Here is a 22,822-nt window from a genome sequence, read left to right on the forward strand (position 1 = left end):
ATTGATTGAAGTATTTTTTTTAATGTTAGTCAACTATTACAATTGACCTTTTATTCTTCTACTTATTACAAAACATTGAGTCATGAGGCATGGACTGGGTAAGCTTTATAACATAGAAAATTGTTTTTACTTATTCAAGAAACTGGCTGACTTTTCTCTTTAAGAATTGTCACATCTACTTTATGTGTGTATCCATTCAGGTGATTGGTCTCAGGTGCACTTTCATGCATTAAATGATGATTTCATATATAAAGGGAATTCCGTCACATACTATAAAATAGGATTAGGGAAGCAAACTGCAGGAAAATATTAGTGTAGTTACATCCATGATTCAACTATCAAATTTAATGTATTATATGGTCATTAGTTATTCTATTAAAGATATGCATTTAATTGCATAATCTAACCTCCCCGCACAAGTCAATTTATAAGGTGGTAGCTACGATGCATGAGTTTAGCATAAGTCCACCAAAACACTTTCATTACAAAAAATAAAAATTAATAAAATTGGAAGACATATTTCCAACTCTCTTTGATGATGATGCTCTAGAGTTTCGTATCTATCAAATAGATATGGCAATGCACGTATGTTAAGCAAAATTAGGATCTCAAGGTCTGTTTAATATCTATTAATTTTTCTTCACCCTAATACATTCTTTATTTTCAATTAAATTGTTGAGCAATCTATCTATTTATCCTTCTTAATGCAATGTTTGGTTTAATAAAACAGCCATCTTACATGATACGTAGTCAAACTAGGGCACCACTACATGTAACACTTCATCAGCTATGAAGGTATGTATCATGCATTTATTTTTTAAATACACGAATTTTTTAATTGGAAATGTATTCTCACTTGTGAATCATGCATGTGGATACATTCTTATTTATTTCAATCTAAGTCTTAATTAACAAAAAACAATATGTACATGTTAGTTAGATCTTAGTGCTCCATAAACGTATATATATGTTGGTGGTATAATGATGATATTATCCGTAGTTAAATCTATGTAGTCATACGTGTGGCTTTATGAAATCACAATATTTTTAAGTTATACATATGTAATATATGCAGTCTAGTCACAAATACTTATTTTTTATTTTTTTTAAATAAGGATTATGCATTTTATTAAAAGAATCTTGAATGAGACAATAATTTTTTTTTTAAATAAATTTTTTAATGATAGTGTTCAAATAAGTTGCTAAATCACAACTTATGATAAATCAATAAAATCTCATTTGTCTATTTTTTTAGTTCTCTTTTTTAAATAATGTTTAAGGATTTGATAAAATTCCACATTATTACTTACACAAAACCATTGTCAAAAAATATAATTTTTTATATTAATACCAAGGCTTGAAAGTACATTTGAATATCATTTTTTGCCAACTAATCATGGCCTAGCAAATATGGGTATTACTAAAAGTACAACACACATACTTTGGGCCCATTTTCATTTAAAGATGTAGCCCAATCACAATCGCATGTCAAAATGCCCAATAATAAATGGGCTTATTCCAAAATCCATATATAATTTAAACTGAACAAAATATAACATGGTAAATTTAAGAAATTTTACAATTTCTTTACAGATGGTGGACGTTGATAAGAAGTCAAATCCTGAGTGAGCTTCGATAATACAGGAGTTAAATATAATTAAAACAGTTAACGAACTAGAAAAAATGGACATTGTTAGTAAGTATCTAGATTCAGTTGATAAGTGGGAGTCGTTCTACGAAATATATGCAAAGTGGATGGGGTTTGGCAAAAGCTCAGATGATGTGAAGAGAAGAAATGGGGTAGTATCAATGAGAAGGTGGGTTTGTACAAGAGAAGGTTATAGACGGAGCAAATATGTGAATATGCCCAATCGCAAAAAACGATCAAGACCAATCACAAGATCTGGATGTCAGGCAGCTCTCAGAGTGGTTCATATGAAAGATAACGACTTATGGTTGGCAAAAGAATTTAGCCACGAACATAATCATGAAATGGTATCGGTCCCCGAGTTGCAATACCTCAAGAATAATCGTGTGGTGTGCGACGATTTGCTTGCACAAGTTCGTTTGATGAACTCAGTCGGGATAAAAACTTCCCAGATTATGTCCCATATTGCTATGCAGTCGGGAGGTTATGAGAGAATGCCATGTCAAGTCAGAGATGTGTACAATAGAGTCATAGGAACAATTAGGGAAGAAAAACTGGAAACTGATGCGGAAGGTGCATTAGGATTCTTGGATTGTCTTTCTGCACGAGATCCAAATTTTTTTGTGTACCACCAAGCTGACACAGAAAACAGACTCGCCAACGTATTATGGGCCGGTGGGACTGCAAAAATTGACTACCGGGCATTCGGGGATGTGATAGCATTTGACACAACGTACATGACCAACACGTACAACAAGCCATTGTGCATTTTGATGGGTGTCAACCACCATTTCTCGACTTGTGTTTTTGGGTTTGCGTTGCTCGTAAATGAAAAAATGGAGACTTACGCATGGATGCTAAGAGAATTCTTAAAATGTCACCATAAAAAAAAAAAACCTTCAGCCGTGGTCACAGATGGGGATAATGCAATGCATGAGGCAATAAAAGAAATACTTCTGGAATGCACACATCGATTATGTGCTTGGCATCTAAGCACAAATGCATCTAGGGCTGGTAATGATCCTGGATTCACGAAAGCATTCAACAATTTGATGTACTCATACTACAACTAGGAGGTGTTTGAGAACAAATGGAAAGAGTTGATGGAGACATATCAGATGGAAGACAACGAATGGTGCCATCTCCAATACAGAAGAAAGAGAATGTGGGCAGAAACCTACCTCTATGGGCAGTTTGTTGCTGGAATGAGAACAACACAACGCTGCGAGTCAATGAATTTCTGCCTAAAAAAATTCCTTTTGAAGAGATACACCCTACGTGAGTTCGTTACGGCCATTGACATCACGGTGACAAAAATACGGCACATCGAAAGAGAAAATGACTTTACAACGAAGCACACGCTCCCCAATCTCCCATCCTCGGATGCTTTAAGTATTTATTATGATCAGTGTGCAAAATTCTACACCCGAGAAATGTACTACAAAGTGGAGTCGGAAATCAAAAGAGAAAATGCGTATTTCATCAATAACTATGAAGATCATGCAAATCACACTATCTTCAATGTTGGAAATTTTCGAGACGGTCAAACAAGATATAAGGTCACTCGCACTCTTGGAACAAACCATTTCGAATGCAGTTGCTTATTCTATGAGACTAACGATTACCCATGTAGACATATTTGGGCAATGATGAAGTCCTGTTGCGTAAGAATAATCCTGAATTTACTGCTCCTCAAACGGTGGAGCTTGCATGCAAAATCCCATCCGGAAAACATGGAGATAAGCCAACCTATTCAAGAAGAGTCTGTGCATTGCGAAATGTCAAGATTCGGTGCACTTAATTCATATGCTACCATGATGAACTTCTACGCGTCTAAGTCACCACAATATTATAACACAACAAAGGAGGAAATTGCTCGTCTCACTGCCATTTTCAAGGAAGGTATGGACATCCAAGGAGTATCACAGGGCGCATCCACGAGGAGATCGTACCGAGAAAATCCCAACATAATGCAAGACCCAGTTAGAGTCAGGACAAAAGGTCAGGGAAATCCAGGGCAGTGAAAGGACAACGGGCATAAGATTCCAACAGACGGATCGGGTTTCAGACAAAGGGCATGTGGAGCATGAGGTGCCCTTGGTCACAATAGTCGAACATGTTCCAATCGTGGCCGCACAACTAGAAGAGGAAGAGGGGCAAGCACAAACAGTGTTAGTATCGATCGGTACACAGAATCGGGGAATGAAAACGCGGGAGGTGAAAGTGACATGTCTTATTCAACGCAGGAGTCTTTTGGGAATGATTATGATAATCATGTGTAATGCGGAACCTACTGGACACAATGTTATTGTGTACTGTATATTATTTATAAGATCACTATCTTTTAATAGTTAAATCATGGAATCATTTTGTAATAGTTATTACTACGTTTATGTATTGATCATATTTTCAAAATCAAACCGACTGACATATTGATATATATTTTTTTTTTATATGTTAAATTCAATGAAATTAAATATATTTATTAATATTTAACACTATCATTGCATGAATAATAATTATCTTATCTTCAGTTGATTATGGAACACATGTTCCCAATCAGATCACGTCTTCGAGAGCCTGTAACAATACAATACCAGCAGATAGGTTATAATGAAGACTTCTTCCTTCGAGGTGGTCTAGATCCAAATACCAACCGTCATGAAAGGCAGACCTGTGATCAACGGTACTTTGGCAGTACACAGGCAACTTATGAGAACAATTTTAAGATCAAGGCCAAACCAAGCTTTGTTAACATATGATGACGGAACATGTCGATTATTTATCTACAAGCAAATTTAAGCACTCTGTGTTTCATAAATATATTGCATACAATATAAACTAAATTTTATTTTTTTTAAAATAACCCCAATTCCTATATGATTTGGAACATTGTATTTTAAATAACTAGAATTTTAAAATTTAAAATAACAAGTTTACAATCAAAATCTCATTATTAAGAAAATAATTTAATCATGTATTTCCAAAAATTATAAAAGATAAATAAATAGTTGATAATCATCTTTCAGGTTAAAAAAATTAATATAAATGTTGAAGGCCAAGAGTTCTAGCAACAATAAAAAAATTAAAATATAAATGTGCATCTTAAGCTCGTGTTCTTTTTGTTAGTTTAATTTTGCAATTTACATTTAGTTTCTGTATTATTAGGGCTCTCAAGTAACTAAATATGATATTATAGGATATTAGTACTATTAGTGGCGTTAGGCATAGTCAAATGTCAAATATCACACCTAGTAATTTAATTAGTTAATGGTTACCAAATTCGTTCTCAAATTATGAGAGATTAGCTTGGAGGTTGAAATTTGTGGATACAAATGATGTGGTTACCTCATTATTAGGGCTCCTGAGTAACAACGTGGGATATTAGGGGATGTTAGTACAATTAGTGGAACTATGCATAGTCAAATGCTCTAAATATCATAACTAGTAACCTAATTAGTGGATCGTTACCAAGTTAGTTCTCAAGTTATGATCTATTAGCTCAGAGGTTGCAAATTGTGAGTATAAATGATGTATTTCTCTTCATTAGAAGTGATGTTGAGTGAGTAAATGAGATATTGGAGATATAAGTAACACTAGACACAGTCAAAATCTTTCAAATATCACACCTAGTAACCTAATTAGTGAATGATTACCAAATTAACTATCTAATTGTGAGACATTTGCTTGGAAGTTGCAAATTGTAAGTAAAAATGACGTGGTTTCCATGTTAGTAGGGCTGTCGACTAATTAAATGGGTAATTTGTACTTTTAGTGATACCAGACATATTCAAATTGTTTCAAATGTCATAGCTAGTAACCTTATTAGTGAATGGTTACTAAATTAGTTCTCAAATTATGGTAGGTTAGCTCAAAGGTTGCAAATTGTAGTACAAATGATGTGGTTCACTTCATTAGTAGGGTTGTTGGGCGAGTAAATGGGGTATTAAGGATGTTAGTACCATAAGTAACACTAAACACGATCAAAATATTCCATATATATCAAACCTAGTGTTATACCCAAAAATTGGAGATCAAGGACGTGGCAATAAATGTGACAAGTGGCAGTGCATGGTTAGTAAAGGACACGTTAATAGTCAATAAATACGTTGACTCCTCAGAGTTGTGATAAAGTGACCCTGTAGACTGACGAAGAATTTGGACTGCTTGAAAGATGTCATAACCAAGCCAAGTGCACCTTGGTCCGAGGAAAGCTAAGGAAAGTGCATCCTAGGAGGCTAAGGAGAGTGCATCCTAGGAGAGATAAGGAGAGTGCATCCTAGGAGAGCTAAGGGGAGTGCATCCTAGGAGAGCTAAGGAGGGTGCATCGAGGAGAACTCAAGAAAGTGGTCCTAGGAGACCTCAAGGAGGATGTGGTCCTAGGAGACCCCAAGAGAGTGATCCTAGGAGACCCCAAGAATGAGGTCAGAGGAGAACTCAAGAAAGTGGTCCTAGGAGACCCCAAGGAGGATATGGTCCTAGGAGACCCCAAGAGGGTGATCCTAGGAGACCCCAAGGATGAGAAGGAGGTTGCCTCGGACCTATCCGGGGTGAGATGCCAAGGAGGTTGCCTCGGACCTATCCGAGGTGAGAAGCCAAGGAGATTGGTTCAAGGAGAAACATGGCATGCTAGAGGAGAGTGCCATGTTAGAGGAGAGAAGTGCATGTCCTACCACCATGCACGTTCGACCCACAAAAACATGTCCTACCACCATGCACGTCCGACCAACACTTGCATGAGTGGTCAGTAGGAGGTGGATCAACTAGCTAGAGGAGACTAAGTCAAGATTCCCAGGAACAACTTCAACAAGATATGCGGGAATCTCTCATTCTTCCCACAAATGGGGGGTTTGTTACATTTTGAATTTTGAATGTTTCTTTGTAATTTAAATGTAATAAATATAATAAAATATCCCGGTCCTAAGGGATACCGTATGTATGACCCTAAGCTTATAAATAGAGAGCTTATGGGATTAGAGAAGGGGTTCTTCTGCTTCTTCTTTCTAGAGAGAGAAATTTGGGTCTGGGTATTCTAGAGAGAGAAAGTGCTGAAATAAGAGAGAATTCTTGTATTTTTGCAATCTGTACTAAAGAAACTCAGTTGGCTCAGTCCATCTGATCTTGAGTACAGATCTATAAATCACAACTCTAAGTGGATTAGGCTATTACCGACAATCGGGGCTGAACCACTATAAAAATCTTGTGTGTTATTTACTTTTCTTGTTTAAATCGTCTGTTGTCGTTTACATTCTCTTGAAGGCTATATCGTATTTGACGTTCTCACGTCGTTGGCTAAAAACGCAGTCAACACCTAGTAACATAATTACTAAATGGTTACCAAACTAGTTCTCAATTTATGAGAGATTAGCATCTGAGCTAGTCCAGTGCCGAACTCTTGACTCGAACACGTGTCTCAATGAATCAAAATGAGTCCAACTCTTGTGTAATCACCCTAACGAGTGCCTTGGTCACCCGTAATGATTTGCATGGAAGTCAGTGCACCCAAAAGAGCGCCGAAAGGGTGATAATCACACTAATGCATGACTCGGTGCATCCGAACGAGTCCAGCGCCAGACTTCTGACTCGAACCCGTGTCTCGGTGAATCGAAACGAATCTAAATATTGTGTAATCACCCTAACGAGTGCCTCGGTCACCCGTAATGATTTGCATGGAAGTCGGTGTACCCGAAAGAGCGTCGAGATGGGGTTAATCACACGAATGCTAGACTCGGTGCATCTGAACAAGTCTAGCTCGGTACTCCTGACCCAAACGCATGTCTCGGTCAATTGAAATGAGTCCAAATCTTGTGTAATCACCCTAACGAGTGCCTCGATCTACCGTAATGATTTGGATGGAAGTCGATGCACCCGAAAGAGCGCTAAAATGGTGTTAATCACACTAATGCGTGACTTGGTGCATCCGAACGAGTACAGCGCCGGACTTCTGACCCACACCCGTGTCTCGGTGAATCGAAATGAGTCCAAATCTTGTGTAACCACCCTAACGAGTGCCTCGGTCACCCGTAATGATTTGCATGGAAGTCGGTGCACCTGAAAGAGCGCTGAAAAGGTGTTAATCACACTAATTCGTGACTCGGTGCATCCGAATGAGTCTAGCTCGGTACTCCTGACCCAAAAGCGTGTCTCGGTGAATCAAAACGAGTCCATATCTTGTGTAATCACCCTAACGAGTGCCTCAGTCACCCGTAATGATTTGCATGGAAGTCGGTGCACCCGAAAGAGCGCCAAAAAGCTGTTAATCACACTAATGCGTGACTCGGTGCATCCGAACGAGTCCAACGTCATACTTCTGACCCGAACTCGTGTCTCGGTGAATCGAAACGAGTCCAGATCTTGTGTAATCACCCTAATGAGTGCCTCGGTCGCCTGTAATGATTTGTCAAATTTAAGCACTCTTTGTTTCGTAAATATATTGCATACAATATAAACTTTTTTTTTTTTAAATAACCCAAATTCCTATATGATTTTAAACATTGTATTTTAAAAAACTAGAATTTTAAATTTTAAAATAACAAGCTTACAATCAAAATCTATTTAACCATGTATTTCAAAAATTATAAAAAGCTAAATAAATAGTTGTTAGTCATCTTTCAAGTCAAAAAAATTAATACAAATGTTGAAGGCCATGAGTTCTAGCAAAAAAAATTAAATAAAATATAAATGTGAATCCTAGAGCAACAGCTGTGTAACTTTTATTAAATCTAATGTGCAATTGGCTATTACATTGTATGTATACTAACAATTTCAACATACTACTATTATATGGAAAGACATTTATATCCCTATTCAATTAGTTTTTTTGATATAAAAAAATATAACCGGTTATCATGAGTTGAAATTGTATATTAAAATAAAAAATGGACATCCACCCTATAAATCAATTGTCAGGATAGTACATAGAATAGTACATAGAAATGTACGTGTGGACAACAACTACTTGATACATAATATTTATATAATAAAGTGGAGGAGCGGGAGCCATTCCGCTTATATGCCAAGCGGTTTGGAATCGTTGGCCATATATAATTTATAAAAACATATATATGTATCTATATAAATTGAAAAAAATATATATATATTTATCTCCAGGGTGGCACGCGACTTGGTGACGGGGTAGGGAGGCACTGCGGTTGGGGGGCTAGGGACTGAGTGGCGGGTGGGTGAGGGGCTGGGAGGCATTGCGAGAGAGAGAGGGGGGACGGGGCTCCTCGGGGTGGCTTCGGGGACGTGATGCGAGTGGAAAAGAGAGGGGGGACGGGGCGGCTTCGAGGAGGTGGGTGGCGTGGCGACGGGGTTGGGGGCTGGGGAGTCGTTGCGGGTGGGTCGGGGGCTGGGGAAGTGGCGGCTGAGAGAAGAGGCTGGGGAGAAATGAAGAAGAATGGCTGAGAAGGGGGGTTATCATGGGGATTATTAGCGGCGACACATGTCGCTGCTAATATTTTTTTAAACACGTGGCAATTATTAGCGGCGACATGTGTCGCCGCTAATAATCGTCTAAAAAATTATGGCGAGGAAATTCTCTCGTTTTTTGTTTATTTTTTGTGGCCGCTAATATAAAAAAAGTCGCCGCTAATAATTTTGTAAATTAATTTTTTTTTTGATATCATCAGCAAACATGCTTTATCGCCACTAAAGGTCTAAAACCCTAAACTAAAAACTAAAGCCGATTAGAAAGAGAAAAAAAGTTCTTCATCCCCTTCTTTCTTCTTCTTCCATTGTCGTGCCCTCCTCGACCTTCCCTGCCGATGTTCTTAGCTGCCCAGGTCCACCGCGCCTTTGCCGGTCTCTCTTGCCGGAGTCCTTCGCTACCCAGGTCCGTCGTGCCCTCCCCAACCTCCCCCGACATCGACCTAGTGTCGCTTCAAAGGATTTCAGGTGTCCAACGCCTGCCGGAGCTTCTCTCTGTAGTCGACACCCCAAATCTGTGGTGCGACAGGGACGAGGTGCAACTCCTCCTCCTCCTTTTTTTGTTTGTTTAATTGTTGAATGTGGGCAGTTTGTGAAACTTGTTGTATTTGGGTGGGTTTTGACAGCAAAGATGCTACTGGAATTAACATATGTGGGCTTTGTCTGTTAAATGAGAAATGTGATTTTGTTGGAATCTAGAAATTATTTGACAGTGTTTATTCAAATGATGAAGGGGAAGAAAAAGATTGGAGGATTTTAGTTTAGGGTTTGGATTTTAAATTTAGTTTTAGTTTTATTAATTTATTTTTTTTAGCTTTTGAAACATTTTAGAAGTAAAAGATTTTATTTTGCTTTAAGGATAAATTTTTGGTTTATTTTAATTACATTTTTTTATTATTTTGATTAGTAAATCAGTTTTAGGATTTTAAAAATAAATAAAATTAATTTATGAAATTAGTTTTAAAAACCAACTTATTAAAAGGTTTTAAAAATAAATATAACTTGTATTAATCTCGGCCTTACACGTGTACTTAGAAACACACTAATGGAACCCTAAGGGGCCGCTTGTTTTGGGGTGTAAGCTAGCATTGGAATGTGGTCTAGGAGTGGAGATTGCAGTAAAGTGAAACTCAAGTGGAGAAAATGATTAAGATTACTCACAAATATTCCTATGGGTCCCACAGAATATTAAAGTTTTCCTCCTTAATTACTGAAGCAAACAACTTTCCCATCTCCCTAAGCAAACCCTCAAAACAAACACCCATAAGTAACAGAATTGGATGTAATTACAGTTTTAGAATGTTTGGGTACTTTACAACAGAATTGGACAGTTTTTTCACAACAAAAAATCCAGAATTCGGTTTTCGGTCCAGATTGGTGCAATCCAAAAACCGACCGAACCAAACCAGTTTAAAAAAAACCGACCGTTTTGGACCGCGGTTTGGTTAAATCGACCAAACCGAATTGATTATTGTTTTTTTTTTGAAAGTTTTAGTTAAAAAATTTGGATTGTTGGAATTCATTTTTGTGCATTTTTAAAACATAAATATATAGAACATAATTACATTTACAAATTTTAAAGTTTGAAACATAATTAAAAGTCCATAATTAAAAGTACAAATTTTAAAAATTTTAATAATTAATAATTATATAATATTATTTTATTATGTTCGGTCGGTTTCGGTTTTATTAGTCGGTTCACCCAAAATTTCAAAACCGACCGAACAATGGCGGTTTGCACCGTCGGCGGTTTTTTCGGTTTTCGGTTTAAACGGTTTTGGTTTTTTCGGTGTTCGGTAGGTCGGTGTACACGGTTTTTTCAATTTTTCGGATTTTATGCTCAGCCCTACTATACCTACTAAAAAAAAGATTATGTCCATGTCAGTTATTTTACCCAAATATTGAATACTTATGCTGTAAATATCCCTATATTTTTATGGTATATAGTTTGATAGTTTTACTACAATTAAATATCATTTTAGTATGTCTGCAATATAATTGTAATGTGAAGATGTATTTTTGTAAAAATTATGGTAATCGTTTTAAAATAAATGAAATCTATTGTATTTTTTAAAATTATCCTATAATATTATTTATTTCTTTCAAGGAGAAGAAAACCTCTAAAACCCCCAAAACACGCGCCACCCTCTCGCTCTGATCGGTTAAGACCCTTCCTGTTCCGCGCATAAGCTTCTTATTTTGTTTTGGGTACAACTCTTCTCTAAGCTTCAACTTCTCTCTCTCTCTGTTAAAGGTTCTGAGCCGTATCAGACTTGGTTCGTAGGAGCTTCCGAGTCGCCATGGCCGATTTCTATACCTCGACTCACCGAGCCAGGTGGATCTTCTCTCCCCAAGAGCTGGTAATTTCTTCCCCTTTTTATTTCTTATTCTTTATTTTTGTTTTTATCAATCCTCAGTTTTCTGCTTAGGTTAATTTGAAGGTTATCTGTGATTGTGATTGTTGTTTTGATGAAGTAGCAGGAGGAAAAGAAACAAAACAAAATTTGAGCTTTTTATTATATTATTAATATCTTTTCTTTGAGCTATCAAGTTTTGGTAAAAACTAGCTTAATGAATCTTTCACTTTAATAATTAAATATATGAATTGATGCTTTGTTCAAGGGGCAAGTGATTAAAGTAAGTGGTCACGTCAGTGGTTTGCTACAGATAAGAATTGAAAAGGGAAAGATCGAGAAGAAAGAAAGAAAGATAATTGCCTAATCTGAGTGGTGCTTTTAGTCCCCTGGCTTGGTTTATTGGTGTAAAAGATAGGATTTTAGTTTCTGTTGTAATTCGACATTTGTTCTATGTTGTAGGTTGACAAATACAAAGCTGCTAACCAGAGAGCTATTCAAACTTTGGAGAAGGTAAGGACGTAAGGTTACACTCTTGTTGGTCCTTCTTAGTTGTATTGTAACAGTAAAACAATCAGGTGGTTATAAAGTCTTCTTTTCATTTATCTAAAATGTACACCGTTGAAATGTTTCTAGTGTTGCTACATTTTGATTCTAAACTGTAATATTTTTGTGAAGTATGGAGCTACACTAATGGAAGTAGATGTTGATGGATCACTGTCTTACCCTGAGCCTCAAGTTAAAGAAAATGGTATTCCCTTTGAATAAAAAAAATATATATATTTTCAGTTCCTTTACTATTCTGGTTTTAAGTATGTAACTATATAAATATATATATTTGTGTCAGCAGACAAGCATTCTCGTTCAAAACCCCTTAATATTGAAGAAGAGCACTTTATTCGAGTGTTCTATGAGAATAAACTCCAAGAAGTTTGTAACAACTTTCATTTTCCTCATAAAATTCAGGTATGTGGTTTAGCATATATGCAAAATATACAATGGTTGGCTTTGTGTTATTTATTTATATATAAAATTGGTTTTCTTTTTGCAGGCAACAGCTCTCATATATTTCAAAAGGTTTTTTCTGCAATGGTCAGTTATGCAACATCATCCAAAAAACATAATGTAAGGTTAAAGTATATCTTTCTTTTTTCTTTCTCAAAACTCTTACTGTTGCGAGTGCAAAAACAATCTGCTATAAAAATTTAATTTGACTTGAATCAAAATAAGTTAGAGCTTTCTTAGATCTATTGCCAAAAGGTTCCGTACATGGCATGAAAATTGGTCATATTCTTTTTATGAGAATTCCTAGTTCACATCTCTTCTCCAAGTGGAATGTACTATTTGACATCTGTTCTTAATATGGGATAGGCATAACTAGTAGGCCTTTTATTCATTTATGCAATTTTTGGTTTTATAATGACTGACTTTTGCACAGGCTGACCTGTATATATGCAGCATGTAAGATAGAAGAAAATCATGTATCAGCAGAGGAGCTTGGTAAGGGGATCTCACAGGATCATCAAATGATACTCAATAATGAGATGATAATTTATCAGGCATGGAATGTGCCTCACAATTAATTTCTCTTATTATATTACTTTTTTTACTTGTTTATTGAAGATAATAAACATCTGCATTGCAGAGTCTGGATTTTGATCTTATTGTTTACGCACCATATCGATCAGTTGAAGGCTTCATTAATGATATGGAGGTGAGTTTACCACTCTTTTAGTTAATATCTGTAAATAGCTCAGAATTTTAATTCCTTTTATCGGAAATTTACAAAAATTAAGTTGATCCCAGTATAGAGCCATAAATTTATTTCTCGGTGTGCATTTTTATGATGACACTTACTTTGGTTTGATAGGAATTTTGTGGATCAGTGGATGATCAGCTTCAAGGGTTAAAGGTGAGCGCTATAATTGCTTCGACTGTTATATGTCTATGTTGATTATACCGCACTCTGATTCTTGGGAACTTGATAAGAATATTTCTTAGATCATTTATGCTTTATAATGTTTCGCTAGTCTTTCTATAGATGCTGTTTAATCTTTTTTAATGTCTTTATTAGTTGTTACTTGCCTGTCGCATGGGAGTGTTTGTGCATGAAGCTGTTCTACTTCTAATGTGTTGAAAATTGTGTGAGGCACTATTGAAATGTTTAATGCTTTTTATCTGCCTTTTTTTCAATAGGCCAATAATTGTTTTCTTTGTTGTTTTATTAGAATTTGTATGAATCTGCAAAAATGGATGTTGATAAGATCATGCTCACAGATGCACCACTTCTATTCCCTCCTGGACAGGTATACTGTGTACTCCAAATTTCTTCTCCGAAAGATTGTCTTTTTTTTTCTCATTGTAATAACAACAGAACTAAGAGGAATCATAGTTTGTAGAAATCTGTAAATGTTTTCAGCATTTTGGTCGTTTCCCCCAACTCCCTATTTCCCCCTAACTCTATAACTTTTTTATCAACATTAAAATACCCAAAAATCTAAAATGGTGCATTTGATTAACATACAATATAATCTAGTCTATTAGATTGGAGGGTTAAGAAGATGGCTAAAGCAAGTTAGATTACACATCAGAAGCTGTCTAAAATTGATTTGAATTGTAGGAACTAGGAGATTGTTTGCATTAATTAGAGAGTGCAAAGGCTCAGAGATATTCAGAGTATAATAAAATTCAATCCTTGATGAACTTGACCTTGTAAGATAATGACCAACTTCATGTGAATTTCTGACTTTCCTATGATGATTAATTGTCATTCCATTTGTCATTGATTTGTCCTCTTTTAACATGACGCAGCTGGCATTGGCTGCTTTGCGTAGTTCAAATGGGGTGCATAAAATTGTAGACTTTGAGAGGTTTGAACCCTACTGTACATTTTTCTTTGTAATCTGTTTATGGAAGGTGCCAAACTTCCAATATGAAGTTGTAAAACATATGGCTTGAAAGATGGAGCAGGGAAATAAATTTAGACTGTCGGTGATTTTTCTTTCTAATTTGCAGATATCTAACGAGAATTCTCAGCCGTCAGAACACTGAACACACTATTTCAGAGCTCATTGAATCTCTAAACGCGATAGACTCTTGGGTATAACTACTTTGGTGGAAACTTTAGATTTTCTATGGTTGACGCACTGAAGCATATCTAGAGTAGAGTATGCCTAGTTACAGAAAAGTTTCAATCTTTCTTGTTGGCTGTGTGCATAAATAGGTAAAGAAATACAAGTTTCCTTCAGAGAAGGATCTGAAGCACATCAATCGGAAACTGAAGTCTTGTTGGGGTCTCAGCTCACATGACGAGTACTGTCTACGCATAATCTTTATGCTTACATAATTTTCTTTGGCCATTAATCCTACTAATAGAATCTTTTTTTTTGCAGTAGCAAAAAACGTGAGAAGAAATCAAAGCACAAGTCAAAGAAGAGTTCAATTGAGCAAACTTTACCTTCTCTAAACGAATAGTATGTTGTACTTCTTATGTATTGGGATAGCGGTCATCATTTGGTGTCTTAGTCCAAAGAAACACAATTTGGTTATCTTTTGACATTTTTAATCTGATTACAGGTTAACTGGCACTTGATCTCACCCAGAAGTGGTTCCGCTGACCCGGAAATATTTTCAAGAAAGAAAATGTTATTTTATGCATGAAAGATGTGAGAGTTCTGTGCTTTTTCTCTTCTGTTGTCTATCTCTCGCTCTCACCTTGTTATTACTTTTGATCTTTACATATATGTTCTCTACATGTCATGCCATATCTAACTTACCATGAGAAATTTTGCCGAGTTTTGAGAATCATTCTCATATTCAGTTATCTATTTATTATAATCTCTTGTTTGTGCTATTTTTACTCTCCAGCTCTTTGGTTTTGCTAGTTGAACCAGTATGGTCTACTTCGTTAGCATAATATCAAAACGACAAATCTCAAACTATGTAGTGCGATAACTTTACTTTCAAACTCACTGTTGCTCAAGTTAGAAAACCGACATGTATTTTAACAGCTTGCTGCTTTCAATATCTGAAATCGCCAGCTCCAAAATGTTGTGGTTTATTTTTTTCCAAGTAGTTTAATATCTAAATTTAAAATTAAAAACCTAAACTGGAATAATGGTAGTGGAACAAATTTGAGGAATTGACATGAACATTATATAAAAAAAAAAAATTAGCATTTCGAGAAGATTGAACAAAGACTCAATTGAGTCCCCAACCAAACAAGAATGAACACAATTATTCCGCAGTTGAGTTGACATGTGTTTTTTTTTTCGAAAAGGTATAGGAATCATCATTGAGACTGAAATAATAAGGATATCAGAAATAAGTGTGGAATCTCTTCTATCCAACTTATTGTCTATCCAAAAGAATTACCAACTGGCAACTAATTCATTAGCTAGCTTAAAAGAAAAGCAACCAACAAAATAGAAAGTTGATATGTATTTTGATTTGTTTTTTTATAGGAACTATCATAAAATATTAACATCCTTGAAATTTCAAAATAATTACACAAACTTCTTTTTTTTTTTTCATATAAAATTTGACTAATATTTTCTAATAATATTAAACTAAATTTTGCAATTAGTTCATAGCTAATGGGGTGGAAAAGTTTTTGGTGCGGTGAATTTCACTATAATTATAATGCTTTTAAACAGTCACCATTAATACAAAATAAAAAGGTTATTTATGATTTTTGTCCCCCGAACTATGACTTATACATTATTGTGTCCCTAATTTTTTCGGGCCATTAAAATTTTTACCAAAACTATTCACAATATTGTAAAGTGGGACTTTCGTCCATTGTGGCTAACGACATGCCGACATGACTCTTAGCTTGCTGATGTGTCATATCAGTACCACATGTGTAATTTAAATTTTTTTTTTTTTAAAAATTGAAAATTAATAAATTTAAAATAAATCATTAAACTCAAAATAATTTAAATTAAATCAAATCTTACAAAATTAATTTTTTTATAAACAATAATTTATTTTTAATCAAAAAATACATTTAAAAAAATTTTAAATTAATTTTTTAAAAATACATATATGACACTAACGTGACAAAGACACATCAGCCAGCAAAGAGTCATGTTGTCAACATGCCATTAGCTACATTAGACAGAAATCCCATTTTATAATATTGTGAATAGTTTAGGAGAATTTTTAATGGCATGGAAAAAAAAATCAAGGCATGATAATATATATTAGGGGCAAAAATACTAAATAGCTAAATAAAAATATGTGTGTGTAATCTTTTAAATAAATAAAAAATCCGGAATTGTCCAAAACGATGTCGTAATAGTTTGTTCTTTTTCTTTGTCCCCGCGACTTGGCTCCTGGAATCATCCTTTCAGCTAACCGTAAAACTAAACCTTTCCTCTGTGTACCGAGTGAGCAGTGAGCTTTGATTGAATTGAAGCAAATGCAAAAGCTTCAATGGCGTGCTTAGTCTCCTTCACCTTTCTTCTTCCTTTCTCGACTTCAAATGCTTTCTTCAAGGTTAGTTTTCCTCTTAATAGTAAAATGAAAAGAAAAAGAAACCCTTTTTCACCCTCAGTTATCTTCTGTATGACCTGTTTGGTTTCCGAGGAAATGTTATCAAAACAAAGAATTTGCTAATTGACAATAAAAGGACAGAAATATCACATCTTTATTCTCTCTCTCTCTCTCTGGTCATTCTTTTTCTATAAATGTTAAGCAACTTTCTATGCCTTGTGATGGAGTTTTGAATTGGTTGCGATGGGGATCTAGAAAGTGGTTGGTTTTATTTGACCCTTCTGCATTTTCTTGCTCCCGAAATACTTTTTCTGATATCATAATTATGGTTTTGTCTGTCAAGTTAAACTGGGTTACACATTTTATATGCTAAAAGGTTATGTCTTGCTATTTATATAATTTTTTGGACTAAGCAGTGTGTGTAATAACTGTAATGTATACTCTCTGTTTACAGTTTGTTTGGACTTGATTACAGGAGATACATTCAAAGAATTCAGTTCTGAGCAGAGTTAGAGTTTTAGGCCAACCAACTTATGGAACAGGTTTTTAGTTTCTTCTTCAATTTTCTTTTCTGGTAAAAAACGAGAAGCCTTTTTTTCTTCAATTCTCATGCTCACTTACTAGTTTTACTCTTGTCACTTGTACATGTTAAATGTTTACTTGAAATTTCAAGTGTCAAGTTTAATTTTCTTTGAACTTTCATAACATTATGAAGTTTGGTTTTTGGATTTTGTGTTTTAAACTTTCTTGCTGACATGTGGCCTTAAGTAGCACACTTAACTGACGTATGCAGGTTCCTTTGGTATAATGATAGAAGAAAGAACAGAGAGACAAGTTGAAGTGTAAATTAACCTTTAGTTCTCTGGAAGAGATCGAACACCGGACTTTTGAAAACAGTACTGATGTTTTATTGGCAAAAGGTTGACACATTCAGCTGAGCTGATAGACTAATTATTAATAGACCAAACTTTAATCAAATAGTTTAGTCTTGAATTTTCATTTTTTCTCTTTATAAATTCTCCTCTAGATTAGCTATTTGTATAGCTAGGAACATATACATAGTTTAGTGCATCTAAGTGATCCACTCACATGACTAATTACATCAGGTTAAGGTTTAAGTTGAACTTCCTAATTGGCTAAAGTTCTAGATTGAGCTATGGAGTGCTCTTAAGTTAGCTTTCTTCATGGTTCATGAATGTCTTCCAAACATGTAAGTTGACATGAAGGAAAATGTCAAAACTGAAAACTCCTATCATAAAAAGTCTCACAAAGGGGAATTAGCATAACATATTTTCTTTCTTATCTCCTGTAAATGTTACCTTATATTGCAAAGTTAGCAAAATGAAGTTTCTCCCAACTACATGTATAACATACAATCCATTGTGCATTGTTAACATTGAACTCTCAAGCAACCTTATATTACCCTTATCTGACATTGTGAATTGCATTTGCAGCCACAAAACGTTCTGATTCTACCTTCAGCAGCATAATCGAAGGGATATCATCTATGAATTGGAGTCTTAGGCATCATCCTTTGACACTCTTTAGACGTCATTTGGAATTAGTATCTTGTCATTTGAATGTAGATTCATGTACCCAAATGATCATAATATCTGGTTATTGGGTGGGGCCTGATTTTGATGATGGCTGGGGATATGTAGAAGCTTTTGTTAATCCAATTACTTAATTCTTTTGGTGATATTTAGATTTGTTAATCTTTAACTGGACTCTTGGTTTCTGTCTCTTATCTCATTGGGTTACCATTTGTGTTTTCAATGATCTTTATTTCATGCCCTAATAATTATTGGCAAGCCTCGCTACCTCAATTCTTGAACTCATGGTACACACACACTAATTTTTGAAGAAGGGGTTTTAGCATAAATGCCCCTAAGTTTCACTTTGTTTGGCAATTTAATCCAAGAGAATTTTTTTTGGCAATCAAGTTCTCGAGTTCTATAAATTGGAGCAAGTAAGTCTTTGTTATTTAATTTTTTCATAAAATTCTTAATTTTGAATGATTTTTTATATTTATGACGTGTAAAAATATTTAGAGGTGTATAATATATAAAAAATGTCAAATTATTCATATAAAACTTAGAATTTTATATTAAAAAAACTAGAAAAACTTGATTACTACTAATTTTGAAACTCAAAGACTTAATTGCAAAAAAATTAAATTCAGAGGCTAAATTTTCAAATATGAAAAAACTCAAGGGGGCAGGTGGGCTATGTTGGGCCTGAACTATTCTAAGCATGGGGTGATGGACCTTGATTGGGAGTGTATTGGGCTGAAAGAGTGTTTAGAATACGAAATTATATTTTATATGAGATTTTAATATTGTGCAAAAATATGACTTTTTTTTCTTTCAAAAAAAGTTAATCAATGACTTTTTTTTTTTTTTAAGAATTTTCACTTTTATGGATTTATTTTCCCATATTTTTGTATAAAAGTTGGTTTATGCTATAGTTTTACTTTTAATCAATTTTTATTAATTTGGAAGGGTATGTTTGTAATTTGATTATTATTTTTTTTAGCTTATTTGTTTTTTTATATTAATAATTTATATTAAATATTTCTTTGGTTGTTTTGCAAATTTTTTTTTTTTTTTGTAATATGAATTGTGTTTAAAATTATTTTTATTTATTATAAACATTTTTTTCCTTTTTTTAAAGATTGTTTGTTTCTTTTTTCAAATTCTGGGTAAGGTAACTAGTTACTTTATTGATCTTTGACAGTTATGTAAAAAAAAAATCCTAGGGCTAGGCTAAATAACATGTACCAGGAGGGATAACCAGTTATCCTGGAAGGAGTAACTTTCTGCCATAAGAGGGGTGACGAGTTACTCATATTAAATATGAAACGAAACATCAAATTTGAAGGAAAAAGAGGAAGAACACTTCATTAAAAAAGGAAGAAGAAGTAACTTTGATTTTAGTAACATAGGTAATCAGTTACCATAAAGAACCCAAAAATACACACACATCAGAACGTGAAGGTAACCAGTTACTCCCAGAAATATACACACAAAGAGCGGGAAGGTAACTAGTTACCACATATCTGAAGATAGAAAAAAAAAATCAGACCCACCCCCTTTCCCTCTCTCCCATCTTCCTCATATATATATATTTTTTTCTAAATTTGAATGTTCTCATCGGGGTAAGTGATTACCCATTCACGTTTTCATATTTTTATTAGTTTTCTTTCCAAATTTTGGTGTTCCTATAAGGGTTACAATAAAAAGAAAATGCTGAAAAATTTGATTTGAATTTGTTTACATATAGTGGAAAAAACTATAAAAAAATTACAATAATAAAAGATAATAAATAAAAAAATAGTAAAATAATTATGTAATGTTATGATATGTGTGAAAAAAAAGGAAAAAAATGGAATGAGAGAAGAATAAGTACAAAAAATGAAGAAAAAAGAAGGAAAAAATATTAGGAAAGAAAACTAAAAAAATATGAAAAAAAAAACAAAACAAACGAAATGATGAAGGAAAAAAAATGAAAAGAAGAAAAAATAATGGAAAAATGGAAAGAAAAAAAATATGAACGAAAAAATTGGTAGAAAAAAATGAAAAAAGAAAAAAGGAAAGAAAAAAAAAGCTCATATGTGTGAAAAAAGAAAAAAAAATGGAAGGAGAAATAATAAATGCAAAAATGAAGAAAACATAGAAGGAAAAAATGAAGAAAAAAAAAAGAAAGAAAACTGAAAAAATATGAACAAAAAAAAAAATAAAACAATACAAATGAAAGAAAAAAAGTAGATAAATAAATAAAAATGAAAAGAAGAATAAGAATAAGGAGAAGAATAGAAAAATAGAAAGCAAAAAAAAGATGAAGGTAAAAATTGATAGAAAAAAAAAAAAGAAAAAGGCAAAAATGGAAGAAAAATAAGTAATGAAAAAAAGAAAGAAAGAATAACTGAAAAAATAATTAAAAAATAAAGGAAAAAATAAAAAATTGAAAAAAATAAAATAAAATAATCTTCAAAATCAATGAAAACATAATTATGATAAAAAATGTAGTATTTCCATATTTTATTTAGCTACTAATTGGGTTTCCAATACTTTTATTTTTTTTAATAAATTTTTCCATACAAATTAAAAAAACGTATAATTCCCATATTTTTTATATAGTAATGGTATAAAAGCTATATTTTTTTTAAAAATTCGCCTTTAGAATCTGTTTCTCAGAGCAACTCTCGTTTTTTTAGGATTTTAAAAAATACCTAACTTTTATATAATTTTACCATCTTTTAACGTTTTTTTTCAATAAATAATATTTTGAATTTTTAAAAAATAATTAGTGACTTTCATTTCGAAATACATTTTTTATTATATTAAATATATATTAATCATATACAAAATATATACAGAATATGTAATAGTAAATGTAAAAATAAAAAAAGTACATAAGATATTTTAAAAAGAAAACTGTAACAAATATTGTTGACTGTCCTTTTATCGATCAACTAATTAAATAAAAACTTAAAGAAAATGCAAGAAGAACACATGAATTTTAGGTGATTCAGGTTATTAACCAACCCTAGTCCACGAGTCACTTGTATTAGGATTTATGAAACTTGAGGGTTTCAAGCTTCTATGGAGGTCAGACAACGTTTTAGCAATGCTCTGAATACAATAGTCTGGAATCAATCAATGATCATTTACAAAGTATGCCCTAGTCCTATTTATAGATGGATGAGGACAATTAATTCCCTTAATGAGGATTTCATACAAACATTCTCCCTTTATGGGGTCTTAACAACTAATAAATACACATTCTCATAGTTAAGGATATGGTGGGCCCAGACGTATTGCACGGGGCACATTTACGAGGTTACAACCCACAACTTTTTGTAGTAGCACATCCTTGACAGTGTTAGGGGGTAGCTGCACGTTTTCTAATGTCAGGCGATGTCGTGAGACATCCTACTTGTCGCCTGTACAGACTCGACACTACAATTTGGGTAACAGTAACATGTCAGATAGTTGTTTGTGGTCCAGGGTCACTGTGCTTGACACCTGGCACTACATTTCAAGCCCCGAGGATGGTCCTCGCAGCCTCGGACGACTTGAATGGAAAAGGACTTGGAGGACATCGTAATCATAGTCCTCGGGACATAGTCCTCCTCGAGGACATACTTCTCCAAAGGCGATGCACGATTAACATGGGTAAGACCTTCCTTTCGAGGAGCTCTAGGAGAACTCAAAGGGCTTCATTACCTTCCGCGAAGCTCAATTACTCCTTAATGACTGCCACATGTCACTTAGAGAAAACACGGACAACATTTTCCCCCTAAGTCCTCACTCGTCCTCGGATAGTGGAGACTTAAACTGAGAGGAGTAATTTTGAAGGACGTGTTTGGGAGGAGACGTTTGGGCTTTTCGAGGCATGCCACCTACAAAAAGACAATTCCACGTGTTGAATTCTTATTGTTGAGCCCATCATTCGTTGTCATTTAATGAGGAGTCTTTTCTGTGCCCAAGAAGTCTAATCCGTACCTAAGACGCCATTTCGCTCTGTACTATAGGCGTCATTTTCCCATGCTATGATCACGATCCGCGCCTTGATATTTGTGACAGTTGGATCATGCTCAAGTGCCTACTCCGTAGGTGATCAACGGTTGAGGAGGAATAGCTTCTACTCCAAGTTTTCGAGTATAAAAGTTGAAATTTGCCTCTTTTTTCCATTCACACTATCATTTGAAATTCTCGCAAACTAGAGCTTTAAAAAACTCTCGTCAAGAACAAACCCTAAAACCCAGAAATTCTGTGACCCTAGAAGGTTGGAGAGAATCGAGTTATTCTGGGTTAATTGCACAAAGTACCTTCGTACACGATACAACACCTACTGATGATTCATCTCGGGTAAGTTTTTTACTTTATCTTTC

General features: G+C 34.3%; 4 protein-coding genes across 6 annotated transcripts; all 4 read left to right on the forward strand.

Annotated features, from left to right (window-relative positions):
- The first annotated feature begins 1,683 nt into the window (after positions 1-1,683).
- On the forward strand, positions 1,684-2,721 carry LOC133791490 (protein FAR1-RELATED SEQUENCE 5-like). The gene has a single exon (XM_062229416.1). It carries the CDS (start codon positions 1,684-1,686, stop codon positions 2,719-2,721), a length of 1,038 nt encoding a protein of 345 aa, XP_062085400.1.
- Positions 2,722-2,751: 30 nt separating this feature from the next.
- LOC133791491 (protein FAR1-RELATED SEQUENCE 1-like) lies at positions 2,752-3,672 on the forward strand. The gene has a single exon (XM_062229417.1). It carries the CDS (start codon positions 2,752-2,754, stop codon positions 3,670-3,672), a length of 921 nt encoding a protein of 306 aa, XP_062085401.1.
- Positions 3,673-11,175: 7,503 nt separating this feature from the next.
- LOC133790941 (cyclin-H1-1) lies at positions 11,176-15,283 on the forward strand. Of its 3 annotated transcripts, none has more exons than XM_062228790.1 (14): positions 11,176-11,436; positions 11,893-11,943; positions 12,109-12,181; positions 12,278-12,396; positions 12,482-12,555; positions 12,869-12,989; positions 13,076-13,144; positions 13,301-13,342; positions 13,659-13,736; positions 14,242-14,300; positions 14,446-14,530; positions 14,654-14,742; positions 14,826-14,903; positions 15,007-15,283. In XM_062228790.1, coding segments are annotated over exons 1-14 (999 nt in total). In that variant the 5' UTR covers positions 11,176-11,376; the 3' UTR covers positions 15,008-15,283. The 3 variants fall into 3 exon arrangements, with proteins under 3 accessions (XP_062084774.1, XP_062084773.1, XP_062084775.1); XM_062228789.1 differs by having other exon boundaries at positions 11,178-11,436; positions 14,823-14,903; XM_062228791.1 differs by having other exon boundaries at positions 11,179-11,436; positions 12,281-12,396; positions 14,823-14,903.
- Positions 15,284-16,720: 1,437 nt separating this feature from the next.
- Positions 16,721-18,697, forward strand: LOC133790942 (uncharacterized). The gene is made up of 3 exons (XM_062228792.1): positions 16,721-16,929; positions 17,402-17,468; positions 18,381-18,697. The coding sequence occupies exons 1-3, from the start codon at positions 16,867-16,869 to the stop codon at positions 18,611-18,613; spliced, it is 363 nt and encodes a 120-aa protein (XP_062084776.1). The 5' UTR covers positions 16,721-16,866; the 3' UTR covers positions 18,614-18,697.
- Positions 18,698-22,822: the final 4,125 nt, after the last annotated feature.

This window comes from Humulus lupulus, chromosome 7 (genome assembly GCF_963169125.1).
Source record: "Humulus lupulus chromosome 7, drHumLupu1.1, whole genome shotgun sequence".
NCBI lineage: Eukaryota > Viridiplantae > Streptophyta > Magnoliopsida > Rosales > Cannabaceae > Humulus > Humulus lupulus.